This window comes from Mixophyes fleayi, chromosome 5 (assembly GCF_038048845.1).
Source record: "Mixophyes fleayi isolate aMixFle1 chromosome 5, aMixFle1.hap1, whole genome shotgun sequence".
NCBI classification, from domain to species: Eukaryota; Metazoa; Chordata; class Amphibia; order Anura; family Limnodynastidae; genus Mixophyes; species Mixophyes fleayi.
This window is the reverse complement of record NC_134406.1, coordinates 27905048-27931564: the sequence shown is the minus strand read 5'-3', so window position 1 is coordinate 27931564 and position 26517 is coordinate 27905048. Positions and strand designations below refer to the sequence as shown.

Below are 26517 nucleotides of genomic sequence, written 5' to 3'. Positions count from 1 at the left end.
CCGCTCTACGCCAAACCTCCGCTCTTCGCCAAACCTCCGCTCTTCGCCAAACCTCCGCTCTTCGCCAAACCTCCGCTCTACGCCAAACCTCTGCTCTACGCCAAACCTCTGCTCTACGTCAAACCTCTGCTCTACGCCAAACCTCAGCTCTATGCCAAACCTCAGCTCTATGCCAAACCTCCGCTCTACGCCAAACCTCCGCTCTACGCCAAACCTCCGCTCTACGCCAAACCTCCGCTCTACGCCAATCCTCCGCTCTACGCCAAATCTCTGCTCTCATGAGATTCCTCTCCTAACCTAGCAGTAGGTCTAGGTGTGTGGAGAAGCAGATTTAGCCTCATTCTTGGCTTGGATGAATCCTAATAGTAAGGGGCCATAGGGGCTAAAGTGAACCATGGAGGCACAAAATCGGCACCATTAAAAGTCCTGAAGAGCGCTGGTGTAAAATGTAAGTGGCCCTCCAAAGCAGGAAATGCCCTTTAAAATGTGATCACTCCATCTTCATGCTCCACAAAATGATATTTCATTGTTTGCGATGCTCTGCAACAGCTATAAATGTAAAGTAACGCATTTATAGAGAAATTATACTTTATTTAAAGGGAGAACTGTCATGGATCTTTAACTAAAACATTTAAACTTGTTGTTGGTATTGGTAAGTGGGTCATTTGCTTGTGTGGCTGTTAAAAAGGATTCAGAATTTCAGGACTCTGTGTGAATGTATATAGAGAGCCTGATTCATCTTGGAACGCAAAGTAAGTGCAGTTTGCGTTTTTTTAAAAGCATACGGAAATTGCACGCCCATATTCAAGTACAAGCGGGTCTCAAGAAGCATTTCCATTTGAATACTGATATAAGTACACTCTGGCTATACGGTACTTGCCAGTCAGAACACACAGTAGGATCGCCCGTGCAAATGTGTAATATAAAGTCCCACCAGAAGGCATGCCAGAAAAACCCAAACTACTCTTAATACTATAATCGGTAATAAAAATACATTTAAAAAATAAATATTTGTTTTAATATATTTACGCGTCTGTCATCACTATCAATCAGCACTTACACCCGACCTGGTGGCTGAAAGTCACGTATCTCGGAGATGTCAAGAGCTTGAATTGGACAAATGAGCGTGTGCTCAACCACGGCACTCCCTCGCATGGCACGCCCTCCACTGTTCTGTCCTTGAAGTTGTAGGCAGTCAGAAATGTCATTTGCGTGTGGACTTGAGATGCATGCACTTCGTTTACTGGCGTAAAGTCAGTTTCTGAGCATGTGCAGAGCAATTTCACGCAAGATACAGCACATAACAGGACGTCCGTCCCAAGATGGATCAGGCGCTATAGTCGCAGTGCTCCATTTCTAGAGCAGACTGGTGCTATATGTAATGTTAGATTATTACATCCAATGCTTAAATATGGAGCAGAGCAGACCGCGGCCGCCTCACCTGACAGAGGATTTTGGAGCACAAAGAAGTGAGAGCTGCACACATTCCACATGTAATGATTCATCTCATTACCATGTGTGCATGACCTAGCTCCACCGCGATTAGTCCCCCCGGCACACTCCTACCATAGACGGCCACACAGGAAAGCATACAAATGACCCCTCGGAATCTTCCTCACCTCTTGTATTCCTTAGGGTTATACTAATGTCTATTCTTTACATGAAATGATTCACAGACATGTGTTTACTCTTGTTCTACTCTGTAAGAAGAGCCTTAAGCTGGGTACACACTGCAGAAATTTCAACCAACTTTTTATGCCGAGCAATTTTACATGCGATCGATGGTCCGATCGCTCGGTCCATGGACTGCATACACACTAGCCTTGTTTAGGACGATAAAGGGAAGAACGGACGTCCCTTTAGCGACTTTTTACAGCCATGTTGTCGTGAGCAATGACTGTTGTTTCGTACTTACTGTTGTGGATCAGTCGGAAACTTATACACACTACACAGCGGAGACGAGATTGGAACGAAAATATTAAACGGTGCGACCAACCAAATGAGGTGACAATCGTCCATTTGGGGAGACTTTCGACCATCGTGTCACTACACACACTGACCCGACTTTTGAACGAGCAGTCGTATGTCGGCTGATTGAGCCGATTATAGGACGAAAACCGTGTAGTGTGTACCCAGCTTTAGAAAGAAAAGTATTGTTAGCAAGATAAGTAATTATTACCATAATCACCATTCTCTCAGTGTCCCAAGTCCCAACACCAATTTATTTACAGATCCATAGATAATAGATATATTATATGTGCAGATCTGCTGTTGCTCATTGAGGTCAGGGAGAATGGAGCTGTGTCTGAGCCTGGTCATTGTAGGAGTATGGGCACAGAGATTAAGGTCCGTGAGTCACTGAGCTCGGTATGTGAATGTTTTATTAGGATAAACGGAGCCGTATTCGCTGCTTTATTGCTGTGCACTGACCTTCAGTGCAATCACAGCTGGGTGAACAACAAGCAATGTATGGAGTATATTTAAAACCAAATGATAAACAAGTCTGTCAGTTACCGCTATGTTGCATGAATGTAAAAGTAGATCCCCGTCATAACATTTTCTGTAATAAAGTACATATTTGTGGTTCCTGATTTGCAGGACAGCAATAACAACAGTGCTAGATCACTATATACAAACTCTTGAAATTAGAGTCCATGTTTTTCTTACGACTCTGTGTCCTTAGATTCCAACATTTTATCCATCACTTTGTGCACTTTTAAATCGGATCAATTAAGGCGGTATGCTGCTGATTAAATTGTTTTGTTTTCCTATTGCTAATTAATGGCATATGTGTATTTATCTTCACAATAGATTAGTTTTGTTTAATATATCAGTTCATGATTCCGGCTCAAGCTCAGTTGAGTTTTATAAATAGTAATCAGAGATCGGATGGAAGGTGATCTCCGATCTGTGTGGAGAGTCGGTGTGTATGCACATCAACATCACAAGGTGACATGTAAAGGACTATGGATGGTAGAACATGCACAACTTTCCCAAAGATGTAATGATCAGTCAGAAGAGATGGGGCTGTACTATAGGACTATACTGTGCTCTACCCCAATTCTGCCTCACAGCACTGGGGTCATGAGTTCGATTCCTGACCAGGGCATTATCTGTGTGGAGTTTGTATGTTCTCCCCGTGTTTCCGTGGGTCAGTGGCGGATACAGGGGCTTGCTGCCGGCGGCTGCACATTATGTGCAGGTTCATTCAGCAGTGACAGGCTGAGTTTTAAACACAATCAGAGCATCCGGGCAGCACACTCTCCCTACCTGTCACTGCTGAACGGACCTGCACATAGTATGCAGCCGCCGGCAGCCTCAGATGTCAAAAAGGGGGCGGGGCCTAAATCCCCCCCCCCCCCCCCCCCTACATCGCCCCGGGTAGCAGTATTCTCTAGATCCGCCCCTGCCGTGGGTTTCCTCCTGGTCCTCCGGGTTCTCTTCCACACTCCAAAAACATACTAGCAGGTTAATTGGCTGCAGACAAAATTAACCCTAGTGTGTGTGTATCTTTGTGTGTGTTAGAGAATTTAGACTGTTAGCTCCAATGGGGCAGGGACTGATGTGAGTGAGTTCTCTGTACAGCGCTGCGGAATTAGTGGTGCTATATAAATAAATAATGATGATGATTGTGTAAATAAAAAACATGAATACACCCACCAAAGGCATTGTTTATGCTATATTCTACTTCAGGCTGTACCCTGTAATACACAGGGTATGTTAGTTCCATATATTATATGTTAAGCTGAGTAACTAACGCCAAAGTCTTCCCCTTCTGACCAGTCCTACACTAAATATGAACTTGAAATGAATCTGAATTTTAACATGGTTACTGCTATGCTTATAACTGGGTTGAGTCTTACCTGTACACAGCTTTTAAAGGCAAATACTCCCCAAGCAATAGCAGCTAGGGAATCACCTGGCACAAGATGGATGGGGAGGGACCTATAATACATAGGCCCACTCTAACATCATTATGGGAAATGAGGATGGGGACACTGCATGACAATGATTGCCCCCCCTCCCCCCAAGTATAATTTATGGGGAAGGAAAGTTAGCAAATAAGTAACTAAAAAAACAGTTTTAGCTACTTGAGATATTCTGTTTCATAAATATACCATAAATATGTCAAATTTATCAACAAATAGGCAGCTTACTTGAATCCAGTATGATACCCTCAAAAACCCAAACCAACGTGTTTGCCGAAACTAGACCTACAAAAAATATTATTGGGTGTAAAGAAGCCTTCTTACGTTTTGGACTTGGCCTTGGCACTTTTCAGTTCTCTAAGGCAGAAGGTCTTGACATTTTTTTTGACACTGATCTGAATTTAATTTAGGTCTTGAAGGTTTGCGGTCAACGATTCAGCTTTTGAATAATTATGTATTAAGTTTATAGTTTTATTTAAACTGTTACAAATTAACCACTGTTTGAAAATATGATTACTGATCTGATGTAAAGGTTTGCATTGCAAGAACATTATGGGGATACAGTTTAAACATCATGGGGACTAAGTTGCCTAGTGTCAGAAAATATATAGATCATGAACATGGTCCTGTAATTCATGCTTAGGTGTGTTGAACCTCCCTTCATTTTGCACTGATATGTTTAGTGTCTGTACAGGTTATATATAATGCAGTGCAGTGGTCTTCAGTGATTGCAGAACACAGGACAGTTTTCCAATGTCTTTTATAGACATAAGAGGCTCCACTCTCCAGGGTGACCTGACTACAGAGCATGGTCAAAATATATTTCTCTGTATTATTATTATTATTATTATTATTATTATTATCATTTATTTGTTAGGCGCCACAAGTTGTCCGCAGCGCTGTACATAGTACAAACAGTAAACCATACAGGGTTAAACAGTACAGAACAGTAAACACAAAGAACCAATGCTTCAGAAACTCCGGGACACACAAATGGAGTAAGGACGGAGCAGAAGAACAGGTGTGGAGACACGAGGGAAGAAGTGCCCTGCTCAAACGAGCTTACATCCTAAGGGAGGGTGGACGAAACAGACACGAGAGGGAGCAGTAGGGGAGAGAGGGAAGAGCGAGCAGAGTAGGTGAGGGGTTAGGTGGATGATTGGTAGGCTTTAAGGAACAGGTGAGTTTTAAGTGCTCGTTTGAAGGAGCACAGATTGGGAGCGAGACGGATGGAGCGAGGGAGGTCATTCCAGTGTAGGGGGGCAGCTCAGGAGAAGTCTTGGATTCTGGAGTGGGAAGTGGTAATTAGAGTGGAGGAGAGGCGACGGTCAGTAGCAGAGCGCAGGGATCGGGCTGGAGTGTGAATGGTGAGGAGGTCGGAGATGTAGGGGGCAGTAGACTGGGAGAGAGCTTTGTAAGTGGTGTACACTCTAGTCTGTACACTCTATACAGACTTGTAACGATACAGTAATACAATATGACCTGACAATGGACATAACCAGAATAAAGGGACATATATGTCAAATGGTAAAATACCCTATGGTGTCGCCCTATACATCAAGGGTTATCGCTAGCAGTAAGATTCAACAGGGGCTGGTCCTCTCGCTCACTCCCCCCCTCCGGTGACGTGTAAAGGTGGTCAACTAAATTGTATTGACGGTTCTGTGTTGCAAAAATGGCTCCATGTAGCAGCCCCCTGGGCACTGGCTGGAGAGAGAGGGGGGGCACGGTAATAAAATATTTTATGTAGGTGGTAGTGCAGGTATAATCTGCCACACAGATTGATTTTGCAAAAAAGAACATTGGGCTATAGGAGAACTTCCTCCCCAGCTTCAGCTACGTGTACAAGAGGTGCAAACTTGCTTTTAAAAATATATCTATGTGGGATTGCTCCCTTTAGCAATAAAGAATAGGTAAAAGAACAGATACTGAGAACTGTCTGTAACACCCAAGTGTTGGAAGTAGCACTGGGCAATTGGTTAATATTGAAGAACGAGGACATATCCTAGGGCAAGATGCCACTAAAATTCAGGGACAGGTGGTAACTATGTAGGAAGAAGGATCGCAGAGTGTGGATAAGTCAGTGTCAGCAGCACACACTAGAGGTCAGTGTTCTCTTACCTGTTCAGGTGAGTTTCATTTCTATCAGCTCTATTCTTCCCTTGTATCTCATCACCACTGTGGAAGCAGGTAGCTGGAAGGACAGTATGCTATTGCTGGACAATGAACTGTTATACTGAACTTCATTATGAACCTGTAATGATTAGGGAATTTGTAAGAGAAATACATCAATGTATAACCGATATTTACAGTTGAACAATCTGTATACATATATAATGTATGACAAACTAAAAATAAGTTACTTTTATGTACGCACTTATTTAATTTTTACCTTTTATTTATATAGTGCTACCATAATACCCAGCGCTGCAGAGAGAATAGTTATCATTCACCTTAGTCCTTGTTCCTTTGGAGCTTACAATCTATATTCCTTACTGACACACACTAGGACTAGAGTAGATTTTAACCAGCAGCCAATTAACCTACCTGTATGTTTTTGGAGTGTGGGAGGAAACCGGAGCACCCGGAGGAAGCCCGTGCAAACACAGGGAGAACATACAAACTCCACATAGGGTGAACACATTTATATCTATTTGTGGACTGTTTTTCCAGTTGAATCGATCAGGACATTTGGACCTGTTCACACAGGAGAATATAGGTAAGCCTACAAGCAAATAAACAAGGGGACAAACATACAGATAGGGTCTGATTGGCTAAGAAAGGCAAATAATTCTCCTATATTAGATTAACCATATTTTACCAACTCACTGCAAATAGCTTGTATAGTATTTTATTGAAGAATTTGGCTTGTACTTATTTCAGAAAGTGGCGTATCTGCTGAAGTGGTGGCAGCTGTGGATGTCAACACTACCGCTAATGAGGTCTACAAGTATAATTTCCCGAATACGCCACTATGGCCTAAGACTATAGAGGTAAGGTCTCCTTCCTGACGTAGTGCTAAATAAGAGAACTAAAGAATGTTCAGCTTTATTAACTGTATTGTTTCAAAGTCAGGATTCTGGTCAGGGCATTATAAATGTACATAGTACTATGTATGCATGATTATATACAGCCCTCTCACCTTTTATCAGCTACATTTGTACATATCAATTTATATTTGTATTTTGCACACCACTACTCAATATTTTGATCAGTGTCTCTCAAACCCACCCCTACCCTTACTTCCCTGTGGATGCTATTAACAAATGCTTACAAATCAGTATTAGAAATTGGTAATTCAGCTGTACTTCCTAAAGGTAATCTATTAGATACTTATAACTGAAACCTGTTGATTTCCAGACACATTCGCAGCATTCGCTAGGTTCAAAAACACTTTTTCTTCTATAATTTTTCTTAAATACTATATTAAATTGATAGCAATACCCAGTCTAAATTGATAGAATACCCAGTCTTTATGATATACTATAATCTGTAGGTATTTCCCTATCTGACAGATAAATGAGTAACAGGGTTTTTTTATCTAAACAACTCATGTGTCAGATTCAAGCTATACCATACTTGCCAACATTTAGTGGTTGTCCTCTGGGAGGGGAGGGTGGGGGTTATTTTGGTTGTTGACGTTTTGTTGTGGGGAGTGGGGCCTAAATGATACCATTCACCGCAAATCACTTCACTAGGAAGTGAGCAGGATGCCGGAAAATTGTCTGCTCTCCTGGGTAACCTAACCGGAATTCGGGAGTCTCCTGGACATTCCGGGAGAGTGGACAAGTATGAGCTGTACATTTTTACCTGCTTTCCATTGATCCCCCGACACTGTCAATTAATATGATTATACATAAATATGCAAACTGGGCACCAATAAAAAGAAGTGTATGTGTATATATATATATATATATATATATATATATATATATATATATATATATATATATATATATATATATATATATATATGTTTGTCCTACCCGGTACCCATCCAAGGTTCAAAAATCACCCAGGTAAATATCCAAAATAAAATAAATAGATTTATTTAACAAAATGGTAGCACCAAACAGCAATAAACATATTTAAATAATAACCTGCAACTAATAACAGTATAGTCACAGACAACATACAGGGTGTAACGAAAACACATTACCAGTATCCTAGGCACTCTCAGAGGGTGCCGTCTATCCAAACTTCTCCTGGCTACCAGCAAGATAGTGGTCCTGAGTCACTGGCAGACACACAGCTCCACAAGACCTGGAGAGGTAGATCAGGGCAAAGGCAGTACTCCAAGGACCAATTGTCAGGGCAGAGGCCAAGGCCTCAACACCAGCCTGACTTCAGCTATCACTGGGTAGTAAATGCCAATTTGCTGTTCTCTGGAGCTCTCTTTTAAAGCCATAAATGACCTACTCAGGAGTTTCAGGACCTGCCTGATTGGTCCTTTGCTGTGTTTTCTTTTTCACAGGTAAACATACAGACAAAGGGATGAGCCACTATTGATCTAATTAAGGACAATTATTGTTCTGTGGCTATACAGCAGAGTTTGTTTAAACAGGTCTGCAAGATAAGAAAACCATGCTGTCAGACATTTTAACTACTTCTTCATAATCATCATCATCATCATCACCACCATTTATTTATATAGTGCCACTAATTCCGCAGCGCTGTACAGAGAACTTACTCCCTGCCCCATTGGAGCTTACAGTCTAAATTCCCTAACAGACACACAGACAGACTAGGGTCAATTTGTTAGCAGCCAATTAACTTACCAGTATGTTTTTGGAGTGTGGAAGGAAACCGGAGCACCCGGAGGAAACCCACGCAAACACGGGGAGAACATACAAACTCCTCATACTTACAAATAGATTATATACAAGTATAAATATGATTGACAAATACAGGGCCCTCTTAAGAACATCTTGGGCCCCCGGGCACAGCAGTGCACCGGGGCCCCTATATATACAAAAAAAATAAATGATTATATATATGGGCCCTGCAACCCAGGGGGGCCCGTCGGAGGCAGCAAAAAAAAAAAAAAACCTGAAAAAAAAGAAGACAATACTTACCTTGCGGTCAGCTGGCGATCCGGCTCCCTCCATGGTCTCCTCCTCCGTCACGCTCCACAATGGATGTCGACATGCACTGCGTGCGCGACGGAGGAGGAGACCAGGGAGGGAGCCGGATCGCCAGCTGACCGCAAGGTAAGTATTGTCTTCTTTTTTTTCAGGTTTTTTTTTTTTTTTGCTGCCTCCGACGGGCACCCCTGGGCTGCAGGGCCCACGGACACCTGCCCATTGTGCCCAATGGGAAAGACGGCCCTGGACAAATATTGGGGACCAAAGGGCTAGAAAAAGTATTTGTTTTTGTAGTCCACTTGTGAGAAACGAGATGCAGACTGCTTGAGGGGATATTAATACCTTGTTTCACCACAATGTTTATAAATGTATTTATTTGGGCAATTTTTGTATAGTTTACAGGCACCAAACCTGATTAAGGGTAATGTGTGGCCCTTTTGACGATTAGAGAGCTGGATCATGTGGGCCCCGGAAGTGTATCCGGTCCCCTATTATTGCACTAAACTGAGCAGAGCTAAAAATCTTTTTTATAATACAATCTTTACAAATGGACACATGTCTGTATGTATGTATGTTTGTGTTGTAGAATTTAGACTCTAAGCTCTAATGCAGCAGGGACTGAATGATCCGATATTCTCAGAAAAGCGCTGCAGAACAGTTGTGCTGTACAAAGTCTACTGCATAGATGTCCTATCCCCGACAGTCAAATTGCTTTATTTAAACTTCATATTCTTTATAAAAATACAGATATGTTTCTGCAGAACTGATATAATTATTTCCTGTCATTTTTTCTGAACAATAGAGGAAATGGACCAATATTTTCTCTAGCTACTTAACTATTATTTAACGTCCTGTTTTCTATTATTACAGCGTTTTTATTTGTCACACATTATCCTGGTTTCTTGGCCAATTTATGTTGTTGGGCAGTTTTTATTCTGGAAAATAATTATTGCCTTCTGGGGTCATTGTGCTCTGAATGAAGGTTGTAGACTATCGTAGCAGCTGTGATTCTTATGTAACACCTTGCTGTATTTAATTCTAAAATGCAGTGTACCTGATAGTCTAGTCTGATGGGGCTGGGATTGTACACATCCAAGACATGAAGCGGGTGCCAGCCTTTGAAAGACCTCATTCAGTGTTTACTGACCTGTTTAGTGGGGTAATCAGGGCAGGGGCAAACGCAGGATTTGTAGAGGGGGGTTTCCACACTACGCCACCAGTGGGCATGGCCAGCATGCATGGGGACATGACTATAATATTAGACAGTGCTTGGCTGCTCTCCAACTCTTCCTATCCCCATAATATACATGGGCAATGCTGCGTGCACTACTGTTAGGTGCATGCAGATCTCCCTTTTCAAGCAGAGCCGTGTGAAGCGGGGGCAGGGTCCAGCCACCTCAATTATACAGTGCCCCAGGCTTGGAGGGTGGTTTCCAGGCACTAGGAACCCCCCCCCCCTCCCCTTGGTTTGCCTATGCAGGGGAGGGCTGGCAAATTTTAGACCAGGGGCAAGACACGACTCAACAGTCTATTAGGAACATTTATGGGGGGAAAATTGCAGGTGACCCAGCCCAAGGTAGCCCACTATGGGACCAGCCCGGGGGGTAGATGGTGCCCTGCCCCCCCAGCCCAGCCTGCCTCTGGGGGTAATGGTAGAGTAACAGTCCAAATTACCTCTTGCGCAATTAGTATTGCAGCGTGAGCCAGTAGTATGGATGAGTGGATTTTCCGTTCGGTATTTGGCGGGGAACATTTAGCATGTCTCGCCAACGGAATTTGGCCTTAAGAGCTCCCAGTCGACACCAGACCAGAATAAACTCTCCATCATGTGAATTATAAATACATGACGTTTCCAGGAATTGGGACGCAAAGGCAGATCTTGCAAAATGTATCACCCCAGCGAAATGAACTGTTCTCCCGTAAAACTCGATTCACACGAAATTTCAACACTATTTCTCTTATTTTTAGCCTGGAGGTAACCCATAATTGACTTAGACAGGTCATTACACTTTGTTACTGCTCGTGGCTATGAATTTCTGTAGGCCGCCCATGTGAATATGGAGATCTAGAGTTGCCGTCTCCTATTTCACCCAAGTTTTTATGGTGCATTTGCTTACTGTCAGTTAGCGCAGTTTCTAAGCTATAACCATGGATAGTAAACTGTCCTTCAGTCACAAATGAAGTTGAAGAATTGTTTTTATGTGATGGTCTTTAAACAAATCAGCTCCCAGGCATAAAAAAATAGGTGTTTTTTAATTCAGACATGTGAAATAGTAAAGATTTTGTGAAACGCTGCTTTAAGGGGGGAATTCAATTTGAGGCCAATCACTTGTGGAGCGTTGCATGATGAGACACCACAGAGCTTATGAGCGGAGGTTCCTCTATTATTTTTGCTTGCACCTCTATGAGCGACTATGAGCGGTCATGTCTCTGCCGTAATAACCTGAAGTGTGAGGCTCCGGTGGCACTTTGTGGTTAATTGAATTGCTGCCTAAATGTCATGTTTACACTGAGAAGTGTGCTTCTTGGTAACTAACATATTATTATTATTATTACCATTTATTTATATAGCGCCACTAATTCCGCAGCGCTGTACAGAGAACTCATTCACATCAGTCCCTGCCCCATTGGAGCTTGAAATGAACTCATAAACCCAGTGCTGTAAGGCAGAAGTGCCAACCACTTAGCTATAGCAGCAATGTACAGACCTTTCAACATTTATCCAATCAAAGTTGGGACAAAATAAGCCCCTCCCTAATCTGCCCAACTAATACACACTCATTTTAATGAAGCCACGCCCACCAGGATCTGGATTGGTAATATGACAACTTCAGCATTTGCTAGAAAGACCGGTGTGAGTATTGTTAGACTGGTGTGTGTCCCAAAACTGATTTATTTATTTTTTAAATGACAGTTCACACTTGATCCTACACATGCCATGAATCCTGAATTGTAACAGAACAGTAAAACCAATATTTTTTATATCCACAAATCAGTTATTTTTCTCACCCTGTGACGACAGATAAGATTATATAAAATTCTTGCTAAAAAGAACAGAAGAACGTAAGAATAAAGATACAGCAATTTACAAGTATTTTGTGAGCAAACCAAAAATTGAATGTCTTCTGAATGCAGATAACCCCTTTAAACAATTTTTGTAAGTGAAAAGCCTAATAAAATAGAGCATTTGCCATTTGTACAAAAGAATCAGGACTTTCTGCTTTGCTACTTTCTATCAAAGGTTTGTACGGACATTATAACAAGATGATTTTAGTATAACATATCTTTCAAGAAACAAAATAGGTGCGTAAATGAAAATGAGTAAACTCATAGCATAATTCGGCACTTGTATTAAGTGCACAATAGGAGATCTGAAGTGAAGTGTCACTAACAATGTTACCATTGTACAAAGGTTAACTGATAAGTCAGCTACTTAAATTACCGCAGTCATCATTTCAATGCATGTCACTTTGACATTATCGGTGACTACAGTTTATATGTGGCAGGATTATGCTATTACCAGAAATACTTGCTACAGCGTAGCAAAGCAGATACACTATTATTGTCTGGGGTTGCCGGTCACTGAGTTTATAATATCAACAAATTACTGAGTCTGTTTGCTGCAGTGATGTTACTCAGTTTACAATAAGTACTTATTGGACATCATCATCACCATTTATTTATATAGCGCCACTGATTCCGCAGCGCTGTACAGAGAACTCATTCACATCAGTCCCTGCCCCATTGGAGCTTACAGTCTACATTCCCTAACACACACACACACACACACAGACAGAGATAGAGATAGAGCGAGAGAGAGACTAGGGTCAATTTTGATAGCAGCCAATTAACCTACTAGGCTTATAATACCAGGTACTGGAAGGTAAAATATACATACAGTAATTTTATATCCCTCCATTTACACCCCTCGCGTCACCACAATTCATCCTTCACTTGCCGCAGGCACCGAAGACATCTGCCTCTTGGGCCCATGGCACCGGCTCACCTTCTTCCCAACTTCTTGCAAGTCAGAACGGTAGTGTCAACCATGGGACAGTGCCCTTAACTCGGGACGGCCCGTTAGAATCGGGACGGCTGGGAGGTATGCAAATGTTTTTCTAGACTTCCTCAGGATTAGTCCATGATCTGTTTCAAATGCTTGCTGCGTAAACAGACAATACATGTTGCCATAGGGATCAATGATCCCTAGAGCTGTCTATTATTCACTGTAATGTGTACACTGCGTTTAGAACATGACAGAGGGAAGTGGAAACATGTGCTTGTGTAGACAATCTCTTTATGAATCAGACATTTTGTAGGGATTAGCATCATGTTTTACTTACCTTAGCAATTTGTTTGTTAGTTTGGTTTATGCTTGATAATGCAATTATCTTATCTAAACTTAGATATAATTTATACTTGACCTTATTATCCCTTCATATCAATAATTATTCAGGACTGTGAACATAATAAAATGTAGGCAGTGTGAAATAATATGATAATGACATAATTTTGAAGGCGCTTTTGACTAAGGTCAGAGCAACCTTTTCCAGTCAATCTTTCTCTCCTGCTTGTCACAATTGTCCCCAGTTTTGAAGTGGGCGAGGATAGAAAAACATCTCTAATTTTCATTGAACAAGAAGGAACATAAGTACGCTCTTGTGACGCTTGATTTAATGCAGGTTGTAAACTCTCAGTGTTTTTTTATTAATTAATTGTCTCCCTCAACATTGCCTCCTTCATGCTGAATACAAATATAAGTTGTCCGGGTACTACAGCTGAGCTGCATAGTGTAAAGAACAGATTATAAAAGATAGTCTTGTATCTGTGCTCCTAACATGGCCCCATCTGCTCCAGTCTGTGAACGGAGGTGATACTTAGCCCCTAGAGTGCAACAAAAGACAATAAAAGCGCACAATAAAATATACTCCTAGCGCTGTGAGACAGGGAATAGTAGAACTCATTATGGACCCCCCCATTCTAGTGCTGGCTAATGCAATTTTGGAGCAGTTGTTCTCCCTCATTTTAGTGTGTGTTAGATGGCGTCTCTTTCTTTAAAGACAGATCTCATACCATTAAACCACGGCCTGGTCGTGCATTTTGGGAGCTTTCCCCAATTCACATAGGCCTGGCAGGTAGAAGTCTGTTTACCACATTGAGTACACTAAGTAGTATCTCGGTGCCCCACTACTATGCTGTTGTACTGCCTAGTGGGACCTATCTTAGCATGTGAGGTGTCTATGTCAGATTGCTCTCTGATGTAATCATCTGTACTTTGCTGTAAAAAAAGAAGCCTCAACATTCTAAATCGTATCTGGTGTCTAATTACCAAAACACCATAATGGGCATTTTATAATAAAGGACTAAAGGGGGATTTCTTAGTAATGCAGCCTCTATAGGCTTAGGAGAGGTCCTAAGATAGTTTCTGTACTAGCTCCTTGGAGAAATAGGAAGTTGAGTCTACCCAATGTCTGATTTTGCCTCCTCAAATAAAAATATTTAGGTGTAAATTGCACCAGTTGAAAGAAAAATAAAATCTCTTTTTCTGGCCGTGCCCTATTGAAAAAAAATGTGTACTACCAGATTATTTAGGATACCGTCATAAATTACTCCTCATGTTTTTCAAAGTGGTGTTGAAGCCCCTAAAGTTATCTCTGCCTTGGGCTTATTAGTGTTTAAACAGCTCTGTGTTATAGCCAAGACCCATCATCCCCTGTTTGTAATCTGTATTTGTGATGACAATATATAGACTCTTACATTTGTGAATAAGCTGTGATCCTTCAGTAATCACATCATTATTATTATCCTTTACTTATATAGTACTAACAAATTATGCAGCACTTTACAGAGAATGTAACCATCATTCCCTGGTCATCAGAGTGCACATAGGCAGGTATATAATGTCTGGTGACCTGAGCTAGGACTATATATAGGGCCTCATTATCCAATAGACTGACTAGGCAGCAGCCTATGGCGCAAGGGTTTTGGGAAGGTGCAACATTGTGACAGGGAGAGGAAAAAACTGAAATTTATATTAAAATATAAGAGAATAGTTCTCCATAGTAAAAAGAAAACATGAAAGAAAAATGTAGTAGTGTTTTAAGTTTGATGTATTCTTGTGTTAAAGGCTGTAGACAATGAGTGATCTTTGGGCGGGCTCTTGAGGATAAGCTAGTAGGAGAGACAAAGATGGTGGCTGGTGCAGGCGTGACATCTCCCTCCCCCTTCACATCTTCACCCTCAGTACCACTTGGTCATGTCTCCATTCTGATATATAGTTGTGAATTTAATGAAAATGAAACGAGTGACAAAGATTGCTGTGACCCTTTTAAAAAGCTAAGTGGAGTCGAATTTTGAAAACACCGGAACATAAACATTGGTAGGGAGGTGTTAAGGAATCGGATTTTAAATTAAGGACGGAAGGCAAAAAGTGGCCGGCATATTAGTCTAGGGTGACCTAAACCCTTTATCAGACCCTGACTATATAATACCTTATCTGTGTGGGGTTTGTATGCTCTCCCTGTGTTTGCCTTGGTTTCCTCCGGTTGCTCCGGTTTCCCCCAACACTACATACACATACTAGTAGGTTAATTGGTTGCTGTAGTCTGTGTATGTGTGTTAGGGAATTTAGACTGTAAGAGACTGATGTGTATGACAAATATTCTTTCTACAGCGCTGCGAAATTGGTGACGCTATATAAATCCGTGGTGATGATGATAATACAGAAGAAGACTCCCAGAGAATGTCAGGCCTACATTAGCAGCAGTCCCCCTAGGTATATTCACAGTTTCACCAGCAACAAATGTCCGGAAACATGTCCTTGAAGTCTTGTACTGACCTTTTAAACACTGATTACAGTAGAATTTTATGTTGTTTATAGAAGTTTATGATTCTGTCCCATTGTTATAAATAACACGTATTAAAGAAAAGGGCTGTGTTTTATGTTTTCCTTCTTCTGTGTCAGGGAATAACATTGAAAGAACTGGATAACCTGTCGTTTGATATGATCTTGATGAGTCCACCCTGCCAACCGTTTACGAGGTATGTTTAGGAAATATACTGGCAAAAATAGGCATGTTGTACTTTTTTGTTAGCGCAATGGAAACATAGAAACATATTCACGTAGGCCCCTTACCTACTGGTTACAGATATCCTTTAGCTGTTACCAGAATTGTTTTATACTACTAAAAGCATGTAAATGGTTGTGGGGATGGAACCTATGGTTTCAATGACATCGTACCCACGTGCACCAGCGATCAGGGAGGTTTGTGATGTTACTGTGCATTCTGGAAGCTGCCTGCTTTATTTGTGTTTACTGACAATGAACGTATTGGGGTCAAAGGATTGTTCTCCATTGACCCCCCCTTCTTCACCCCCCCAACCATAAGTGGTTACCACAGCATGTCAAACGCCGTCGTAATAATATTTCTGCCAAAAAGCTCACAATTTTTTATATTATTTCATATTTTATTTGTAAGACTTGAGGCGACTACCGATTTTTACCAATAATTTACCAATATGAATTTTTTCAGGCTTAATTAGTATTATTATTATTATTACACTGTTTATTACAAAAGTCTAATTCCTAGAAGATGTATCATTTAAAGCTTAGTTAATTAATATTCAGGAATTTATTTAATATAGTGCTTGGACTTTTGATACATACAGGTTTTATTGGTGTATGTGAAAAGTGCTTAGATTCCCCATGCCCAGCGACATGGAGTGATAGATGACATTTCTCCTGCACGTCATCGGACAAGTGCATTTCAACAATGGAAATGCTTACAAATTACTGTCTAACGTTTAATTGTCATAATTCCAAAAAAGCTTTTTACCAAAATCCTTCACTTTTGGTTTCCTATTACCTGTCATGAACTAATTTCTGTGCACATTTTAATCGCTAACCCTAGACGTGTGATACTTTTGTTATGTATTGTGTTTGTTTACAGACCAGTTGCTGATAGTTAAACATTTTATTTGTTCTGTTTTCTCCTTTTAGGATAGGCTTGAAAGGCGATGTCTCTGACCCAAGGGCAAAGAGTTTCCTCTATGTCCTGGAAGTCCTCCCAAGGTGCAATATCAGCTTATTTATAGTTATAAAACTTAGATTATTCTTGGATCAAATGTCTGCTAACTTCTATGTGTCTGTGCTAGTCTGTTGACTTACATATATTGTACATATATGCATTTTTGATAATTATTTACAGTTCGTTTACACATACTGAAAATTATATCTGGCCCTGTCTATGACCTTAATATAGTTACTATATATCTGTAGTTATTGAACTATAAGCCTTGTAAGCTGTACCCACATTAAACAATCTTGATTTTCTCAATAATTTGATTCTGCATCATTCTGCCTTTCACTTTCTGCTTAGTGTATTCCTATCATTGCACAGATATCTATACTGAGGGACTCTATCCTTCATATGCTGTGCATAATAAAATATGTGCTTACTGTTTTGGTGATTTCATTCTTATATAAGCACTTCCTGCTACTTTATCATATTGTATACTCATGTATTTAGATTAAAGAAACCTCCCACTTATATTCTTCTGGAGAATGTGAAAGGATTTGAATCCTCTGCAGCGCGGTAAGTTTTTCTTCATTGAAATTTGAGCTTAAAGCTTGTTTATATTATATAATTCATTAAGTATTTAGGCATGACTAGGGATTAATTCAAGAAACCCCAAGGAAGGAATTCAATTGTGCGTGAAGAGCCTTCTGTGATGTGCGCTTGTGCACACTTCCGGGTATTACGTAAGTAATACATTGCTCATTTATGCTCACACCTCAAAATGTTTTTCTACTCTTATATCCTGTGGAGTCTCATAATGTGAAGCACTGAAGCTCACTTTTATTACAGTATTACAGTGCTCTTAGTGTTACAGTATTACAGTGCTCTTAGTACAGTATTACAGTGCTCTTAGTACAGTATTACAGTGCTCTTAGTGTTACAGTATTACAGTGCTCTTAGTACAGTATTACAGTGCTCTTAGTGTTACAGTATTACAGTGCTCTCAGTGTTACAGTATTACAGTGCTCTTAGTGTTACAGTATTACAGTGCTCTCAGTGTTACAGTATTACAGTGCTCTTAGTACAGTATTACAGTGCTCTTAGTGTTACAGTATTACAGTGCTCTTAGCACAGTATTACAATGCTCTTAGTGTTACAGTATTACAGTGCTCTTAGTACAGTATTACAGGACTCTTAGTGTTACAGTATTACAGTGCTCTTAGTATGGTATTACAGTGCTCTTAGTGTTACAGTATTACAGGACACTTAGTACAGTATTACAGTGCTCTTAGTGTTACAGTATTACAGTGCTCTTAGTGTTACAGTATTACAGTGCTCCTAGTACAGTATTACAGTGCTCTTAGTGTTACAGTATTACAGTGCTCTTAGTATAGTATTACAGTGCTCTTCGTGTTACAGTATTACAGTGCTCTTAGTGTTACAGTATTACAGTGCTCTTAGTATAGTATTACAGTGCTCTTAGTGTTACAGTATTACAGTGCTCTTAGTGCTACAGTATTACAGGACTCTTAGTACAGTATTGCAGTGCTCTTAGTGTTACAGTATTACAGTGCTCTTAGTGTTACAGTATTACAGGACTCTTAGTACAGTATTACAGTGCTCTTAGTGTTACAGTATTACAGGACTCTTAGTACAGTATTACAGTGCACTTAGTGTTACAGTATTACAGGACTCTTAGTACAGTATTACAGTGCTCTTAGTGTTACAGTATTACAGTGCTCTTAGTGTTACAGTATTACAGGATTCTTAGTACAGCATTACAGTGCTCTTAGTGTTACAGTATTACAGTGCACTTAGTGTTACAGTATTACAGTGCACTTAGTACAGTATTACAGTGCTCTTAGTGTTACAGTATTACAGTGCTCTTAGTGTTACAGTATTACAGGACTCTTAGTACAGCATTACAGTGCTCTTAGTGTTACAGTATTACAGTGCACTTAGTGTTACAGTATTACAGGACTCTTAGTACAGTATTACAGTGCTCTTAGTGTTACAGTATTACAGTGCTCTTAGTGTTACAGTATTACAGGACTCTTAGTACAGCATTACAGTGCTCTTAGTGTTACAGTATTACAGTGCACTTAGTGTTACAGTATTACAGGACTCTTAGTACAGTATTACAGTGCTCTTAGTGTTATAGTATTGCAGTGCACTTAGTGTTACAGTATTACAGGACTCTTAGTACAGTATTACAGTGCTCTTAGTGTTACAGTATTACAGGACTCTTAGTACAGTATTACAGTGCTCTTAGTGTTACAGTATTACAGGAATCTTAGTACAGTATTACAGTGCACTTAGTGTTACAGTATTACAGGACTCTTAGTACAGTATTACAGTGCTCTTAGTGTTACAGTATTACAGTGCTCTTAGTGTTACAGTATTACAGGACTCTTAGTACAGCATTACAGTGCTCTTAGTGTTACAGTATTACAGTGCACTTAGTGTAGTATTACAGTGCTCTTAGTGTTACAGTATTACAGTGCTCTTGGTGTTACAGTATTACAGGACTCTTAGTACAGTATTACAGTGCACTTAGTGTTACAGTATTACAGGACTCTTAGTACAGTATTACAGTGCTCTTAGTGTTATAGTATTACAGTGCACTTAGTGTTACAGTATTACAGGACTCTTAGTACAGTATTACAGTGCTCTTAGTGTTACAGTATTACAGGACTCTTAGTACAGTATTAGAGTGCTCTTAGTGTTACAGTCTTACAGGGCTCCTAGTACAGTATTACAGTGCTTTTAGTGTTACAGTATTACAGGGCTCCTAGTACAGTATTACAGTGCTCTTAGTGTTACAGTATTACAGTGCTCTTAGTACAGTATTACAGTGCTCTTAGTGTTACAGTATTATAGTGCTCTTAGTGTTACAGTATTACAGGACTCTTAGTACAGTATTACAGTGCTCTTAGTGTTACAGTATTACAGTGCTCTTAGTGTTACAGTATTACAGGACTCTTAGTACAGTATTACAGTGCTCTTAGTGTTACAGTATTACAGTGCACTTAGTGTTACAGTATTACAGGACTCTTAGTACAGTATTACAGTGCTCTTAGTGTTACAGTATTACAGTGCTCTTGGTGTTACAGTATTACAGGACTTTTAGTACAGTATTACAGTGCTCTTAGTGTTACAGTATTACAGTGCACTTAGTGTTACAGTATTACAGGACTCTTAGTACAGTATTACAGTACTCTTAGTGTTACAGTATTACAGTGCACTTAGTGTTACAGTATTACAGGACTCTTAGTACAGTATTACAGTGCTCTTAGTGTTATAGTATTGCAGTGCACTTAGTGTTACAGTATTACAGGACTCTTAGTACAGTATTACAGTGCTCTTAGTGTTACAGTATTACAGGGCTCCTAGTACTGTATTACAGTGCTCTTAGTGTTACAGTATTACAGGACTCTTAGTGTTACAGTATTACAGGACTTTTAGTACAGTATTACAGTGCTCTTAGTGTTACAGTATTACAGGACTCTTAGTACAGTATTGCAGTGCTCTTAGTGTTACAGTATTACAGTGCTCTTAGTGTTACAGTATTACAGGACTCTTAGTAGAGTATTACAGTGCTCTTAGTGTTACAGTATTACAGTGCTCTTAGTGTTACAGTATTACAGGACTCTTAGTACAGTATTACAGTGCACTTAGTGTTACAGTATTACAGGACTCTTAGTACAGTATTACAGTGCACTTAGTGTTACAGTATTACAGGACTCTTAGTACAGTATTACAGTGCTCTTAGTGTTACAGTATTACAGTGCTCTTAGTGTTACAGTATTACAGGACTCTTAGTACAGCATTACAGTGCTCTTAGTGTTACAGTATTACAGTGCACTTAGTGTTACAGTATTACAGGACTCTTAGTACAGTATTACAGTGCTCTTAGTGTTACAGTATTACAGTGCTCTTAGTGTTACAGTATTACAGGACTCTTAGTGTTACAGTATTACAGTGCACTTAGTGTTACAGTATTACAGGACTCTTAGTACAGTATTACAGTGCTCTTAGTGTTACAGTATTACAGTGCTCTTAGTGTTACAGTATTACAGGACTCTTAGTACAGCATTACAGTGCTCTTAGTGTTACAGTATTACAGTGCACTTAGTGTTACAGTATTACAGGACTCTTAGTACAGTATTACAGTGCTCTTAGTGTTATAGTATTGCAGTGCACTTAGTGTTACAGTATTACAGGACTCTTAGTACAGTATTACAGTGCTCTTAGTGTTACAGTATTACAGGACTCTTAGTACAGTATTACAGTGCTCTTAGTGTTACAGTATTACAGGAATCTTAGTACAGTATTACAGTGCACTTAGTGTTACAGTATTACAGGACTCTTAGTACAGTATTACAGTGCTCTTAGTGTTACAGTATTACAGTGCTCTTAGTGTTACAGTATTACAGGACTCTTAGGACAGCATTACAGTGCTCTTAGTGTTACAGTATTACAGTGCACTTAGTGTTACAGTATTACAGGACTCTTAGTACAGTATTACAGTGCACTTAGTGTTACAGTATTACAGGACTCTTAGTACAGTATTACAGTGCTCTTAGTGTTATAGTATTACAGTGCACTTAGTGTTACAGTATTACAGGACTCTTAGTACAGTATTACAGTGCTCTTAGTGTTACAGTATTACAGGACTCTTAGTACAGTATTACAGTGCTCTTAGTGTTACAGTATTACAGGGCTCCTAGTACAGTATTACAGTGCTCTTAGTGTTACAGTATTACAGGGCTCCTAGTACAGTATTACAGTGCTCTTAGTGTTACAGTATTACAGTGCTCTTAGTACAGTATTACAGTGCTCTTAGTGTTACAGTATTACAGTGCTCTTAGTGTTACAGTATTACAGGACTCTTAGTACAGTATTACAGTGCTCTTAGTGTTACAGTATTACAGTGCTCTTAGTGTTACAGTATTACAGGACTCTTAGTACAGTATTACAGTGCTCTTAGTGTTACAGTATTACAGTGCACTTAGTGTTACAGTATTACAGGACTCTTAGTACAGTATTACAGTGCTCTTAGTGTTACAGTATTACAGTGCTCTTGGTGTTACAGTATTACAGTGCACTTAGTGTTACAGTATTACAGGACTCTTAGTACAGTATTACAGTACTCTTAGTGTTACAGTATTACAGTGCACTTAGTGTTACAGTATTACAGGACTCTTAGTACAGTATTACAGTACTCTTAGTGTTACAGTATTACAGTGCACTTAGTGTTACAGTATTACAGGACTCTTAGTGTTATAGTATTGCAGTGCACTTAGTGTTACAGTATTACAGGACTCTTAGTACAGTGTTACAGTGCTCTTAGTGTTACAGTATTACAGGGCTCCTAGTACTGTATTACAGTGCTCTTAGTGTTACAGTATTACTGGACTCTTAGTGTTACAGTATTACAGGACTTTTAGTACAGTATTACAGTGCTCTTAGTGTTACAGTATTACAGGACTCTTAGTACAGTATTACAGTGCTCTTAGTGTTACAGTATTACAGGGCTCCTAGTACAGTATTACAGTGCTCTTAGTGTTACAGTATTACAGGACTCTTAGTGGTACAGTATTACAGTGCTCTTAGTGTTACAGTATTACAGGGCTCCTAGTACAGTATTACAGTGCTCTTAGTGTTACAGTATTACAGGACTCTTAGTGGTACAGTATTACAGTGCTCTTAGTGTTACAGTATTACAGGGCTCCTAGTACAGTATTACAGTGCTCTTAGTGTTACAGTATTACAGGACTCTTAGTGGTACAGTATTACAGTGCTCTTAGTGTTACAGTATTACAGGACTCTTAGTGGTACAGTATTACAGTGCTCTTAGTGTTACAGTATTACAGGGCTCCTAGTACAGTATTACAGTGCTCTTAGTGTTACAGTATTACAGGACTCTTAGTGGTACAGTATTACAGTGCTCTTAGTGTTACAGTATTACAGGACTCTTAGTGGTACAGTATTACAGTGCTCATAGTGTTACAGTATTACAGGGCTCCTAGTACAGTATTACAGTGCTCTTAGTGTTACAGTATAACAGGACTCTTAGTACAGTATTACAGTGCTCTTAGTGTTACAGTATTACAGGACTCTTAGTACAGTATTACAGTGCTCTTAGTGTTACAGTATTACAGGGCTCCTAGTACAGTATTACAGTGCTCTTAGTGTTACAGTATTACAGGACTCTTAGTGGTACAGTATTACAGTGCTCTTAGTGTTACAGTATTACAGGGCTCCTAGTACAGTATTACAGTGCTCTTAGTGTTACAGTATTACAGGACTCTTAGTGGTACAGTATTACAGTGCTCTTAGTGTTACAGTATTACAGGGCTCCTAGTACAGTATTACAGTGCTCTTAGTGTTACAGTATTACAGGACTCTTAGTGGTACAGTATTACAGTGCTCTTAGTGTTACAGTATTACAGGACTCTTAGTGGTACAGTATTACAGTGCTCTTAGTGTTACAGTATTACAGGGCTCCTAGTACAGTATTACAGTGCTCTTAGTGTTACAGTATTACAGGACTCTTAGTGGTACAGTATTACAGTGCTCATAGTGTTACAGTATTACAGGGCTCCTAGTACAGTATTACAGTGCTCTTAGTGTTACAGTATAACAGGACTCTTAGTACAGTATTACAGTGCTCTTAGTGTTACAGTATTACAGGACTCTTAGTACAGTATTACAGTACTCTTAGTGTTACAGTATTACAGTGCACTTAGTGTTACAGTATTACAGGACTCTTAGTGTTATAGTATTGCAGTGCACTTAGTATTACAGTGCTCTTAGTGTTACAGTATTACAGGGCTCCTAGTACTATATTACAGTGCTCTTAGTGTTACAGTATTACTGGACTCTTAGTGTTACAGTATTACAGGACTTTTAGTACAGTATTACAGTGCTCTTAGTGTTACAGTATTACAGGACTCTTAGTACAGTATTACAGTGCTCTTAGTGTTACAGTATTACAGGGCTCCTAGTACAGTATTACAGTGCTCTTAGTGTTACAGTATTACAGGACTCTTAGTGGTACAGTATTACAGTGCTCTTAGTGTTACAGTATTACAGGGCTCCTAGTACAGTATTACAGTGCTCTTAGTGTTACAGTATTACAGGACTTTTAGTGGTACAGTATTACAGTGCTCTTAGTGTTACAGTATTACAGGGCTCCTAGTACAGTATTACAGTGCTCTTAGTGTTACAGTATTACAGGACTCTTAGTGGTACAGTATTACAGTGCTCTTAGTGTTACAGTATTACAGGACTCTTAGTGGTACAGTATTACAGTGCTCTTAGTGTTACAGTATTACAGGGCTCCTAGTACAGAATTACAGTGCTCTTAGTGTTACAGTATTACAGGACTCTTAGTGGTACAGTATTACAGTGCTCTTAGTGTTACAGTATTACAGGACTCTTAGTGGTACAGTATTACAGTGCTCATAGTGTTACAGTATTACAGGGCTCCTAGTACAGTATTACAGTGCTCTTAGTGTTACAGTATAACAGGACTCTTAGTGGTACAGTATTACAGTGCTCTTAGTGTTGAAGTATTACAGGGCTCCTAGTGGTACAGTATTACAGTGCTCTTAGTGTTACAGTATTACAGGACTCTTAGTGTTACAGTATTACAGGACTTTTAGTACAGTATTACAGTGCTCTTAGTGTTACAGTATTACAGGACTCTTAGTACAGTATTACAGTGCTCTTAGTGTTACAGGGCTCCTAGTACAGTATTACAGTGCTCTTAATGTTACAGTATTACAGGACTCTTAGTGGTACAGTATTACAGTGCTCTTAGTGTTACAGTATTACAGGGCTCCTAGTACAGTATTACAGTGCTCTTAGTGTTACAGTATTACAGGACTCTTAGTGGTACAGTATTACAGTGCTCTTAGTGTTACAGTATTACAGGGCTCCTAGTACAGTATTACAGTGCTCTTAGTGTTACAGTATTACAGGACTCTTAGTGGTACAGTATTACAGTGCTCTTAGTGTTACAGTATTACAGGGCTCCTAGTACAGTATTACAGTGCTTTTAGTGTTACAGTATTACAGGACTCTTAGTGGTACAGTATTACAGTGCTATTTGTGCATTATTACAGTGCTCTTAGTATTAAAGTGCTCTTAGAGTTACAGTATTACAGAGCTCTTTGTGCAGTATTGAAGTGCTCTTATTACAGCATTGCAGTGTTCTTATTACAGTATTGCAGTGCTCTTGTTACGGTATTGCAGTGATCTTGTTACAGCATTGCAGTGCTCTTGTTACAGCATTGTAGTACCATACCTCCCAACATGTCTGTCTCCAGCAGTGGGACAGGGGTCTTGGCCATGTTGCAGAGGGGGTGTGGACCCCAGAAAGCTGCCTCGCACTGTAAAGCACTAGGCTGCTCATTACATACCTCCCTTCCCTCTACATTCACACCCGCAGGAAGAACATGTTCTGGGGCAGGACACAGCCCTAATATCGGGACTGTTCTGCTACAATCTGAACAAATAGTTTGCAGCTCATATGAACAGCGTTACTTGGCTTAAAGCAGGAATGGGAATAAGCACCTACTTTACAGGATAAAGGATAAAGCAAAGATATATATAGCAGTTAAACATTTGTAAAGTGCTTTATCTCCTGCACAATATTCCAGATGGATGAGAGATTTCACTGACTACAAGATCTGACATATTTAGTTCTATCTGATGCTGGGAAAGACACAAATATGTGCATTATTATCTAAGAATATAGGTAACTACAATTATATTATCTGCATCTACTACCACAGTGTAAATAATAAGCATATTACTGCACCTTCACCTTTCTCATCCCTATCACACTGCCAGTCTTTGTGGTTACAGTGTGCTGGCTGTATGCTGCAAAGAATAGCTCAGCTCTGTTCTAATGCCAGCAGCTGCTAGAGGTAGCAGGGACCATTGTCTCTTGTCACTGCTCCTAGACAACACCAAGGATAGCACAGCAGAGAAGATGGCTTAAATATAATATGATATAAATCATAACTGATAGTTATTCTGTGCAATCCTTTCATCCTGGCACAGAAAAGTGTGTCCTAGAAGGTTCTTAATTGTAAGCTCTTCTGTCAATGTTGGTGTTGGTCTATATCTGTTTGTGTACTCTCCCATTGTTTGTAATAATACATCTCACAAAACCAACCTGATGGCTCTACTTCACATTTAAAAGGCATATTATTAACCCTGTCTTCATCCGATCAATTATTAAGAGATCAATGTATAATAATATGTCTCTAGCTGCTATAGAGGTGTTGCTAGCTGTGCTTACAGAGTTTATCTTCCAGAACATATCATTATTTTTATCCCCCCTCTTTTCCCACCAGCCATCCTTTCAGTATTAAAGGGAACCGCCACCTCTAGAGGATTCTATTGTCTGGGCAGATTTCTTTATTTTCATTATCCTTGGATAATAAAACATAAAAACTCAGGTCTGTGCAT

General features: G+C 39.8%; 1 protein-coding gene across 1 annotated transcript in view; it reads left to right on the top strand.

The window, feature by feature from the left end:
• TRDMT1 (tRNA aspartic acid methyltransferase 1) overlaps nucleotides 1–26517 on the top strand; it is a 62897-nt gene that overhangs the window by 8890 nt on the left and 27490 nt on the right. The window contains exons 2-5 of the mRNA XM_075211911.1: nucleotides 6813–6922; nucleotides 15978–16054; nucleotides 17013–17084; nucleotides 17542–17607. Coding sequence (XP_075068012.1) covers nucleotides 6813–6922; nucleotides 15978–16054; nucleotides 17013–17084; nucleotides 17542–17607 — 325 coding nt within the window. The remainder of the gene's footprint in view (nucleotides 1–6812; nucleotides 6923–15977; nucleotides 16055–17012; nucleotides 17085–17541; nucleotides 17608–26517) is intronic.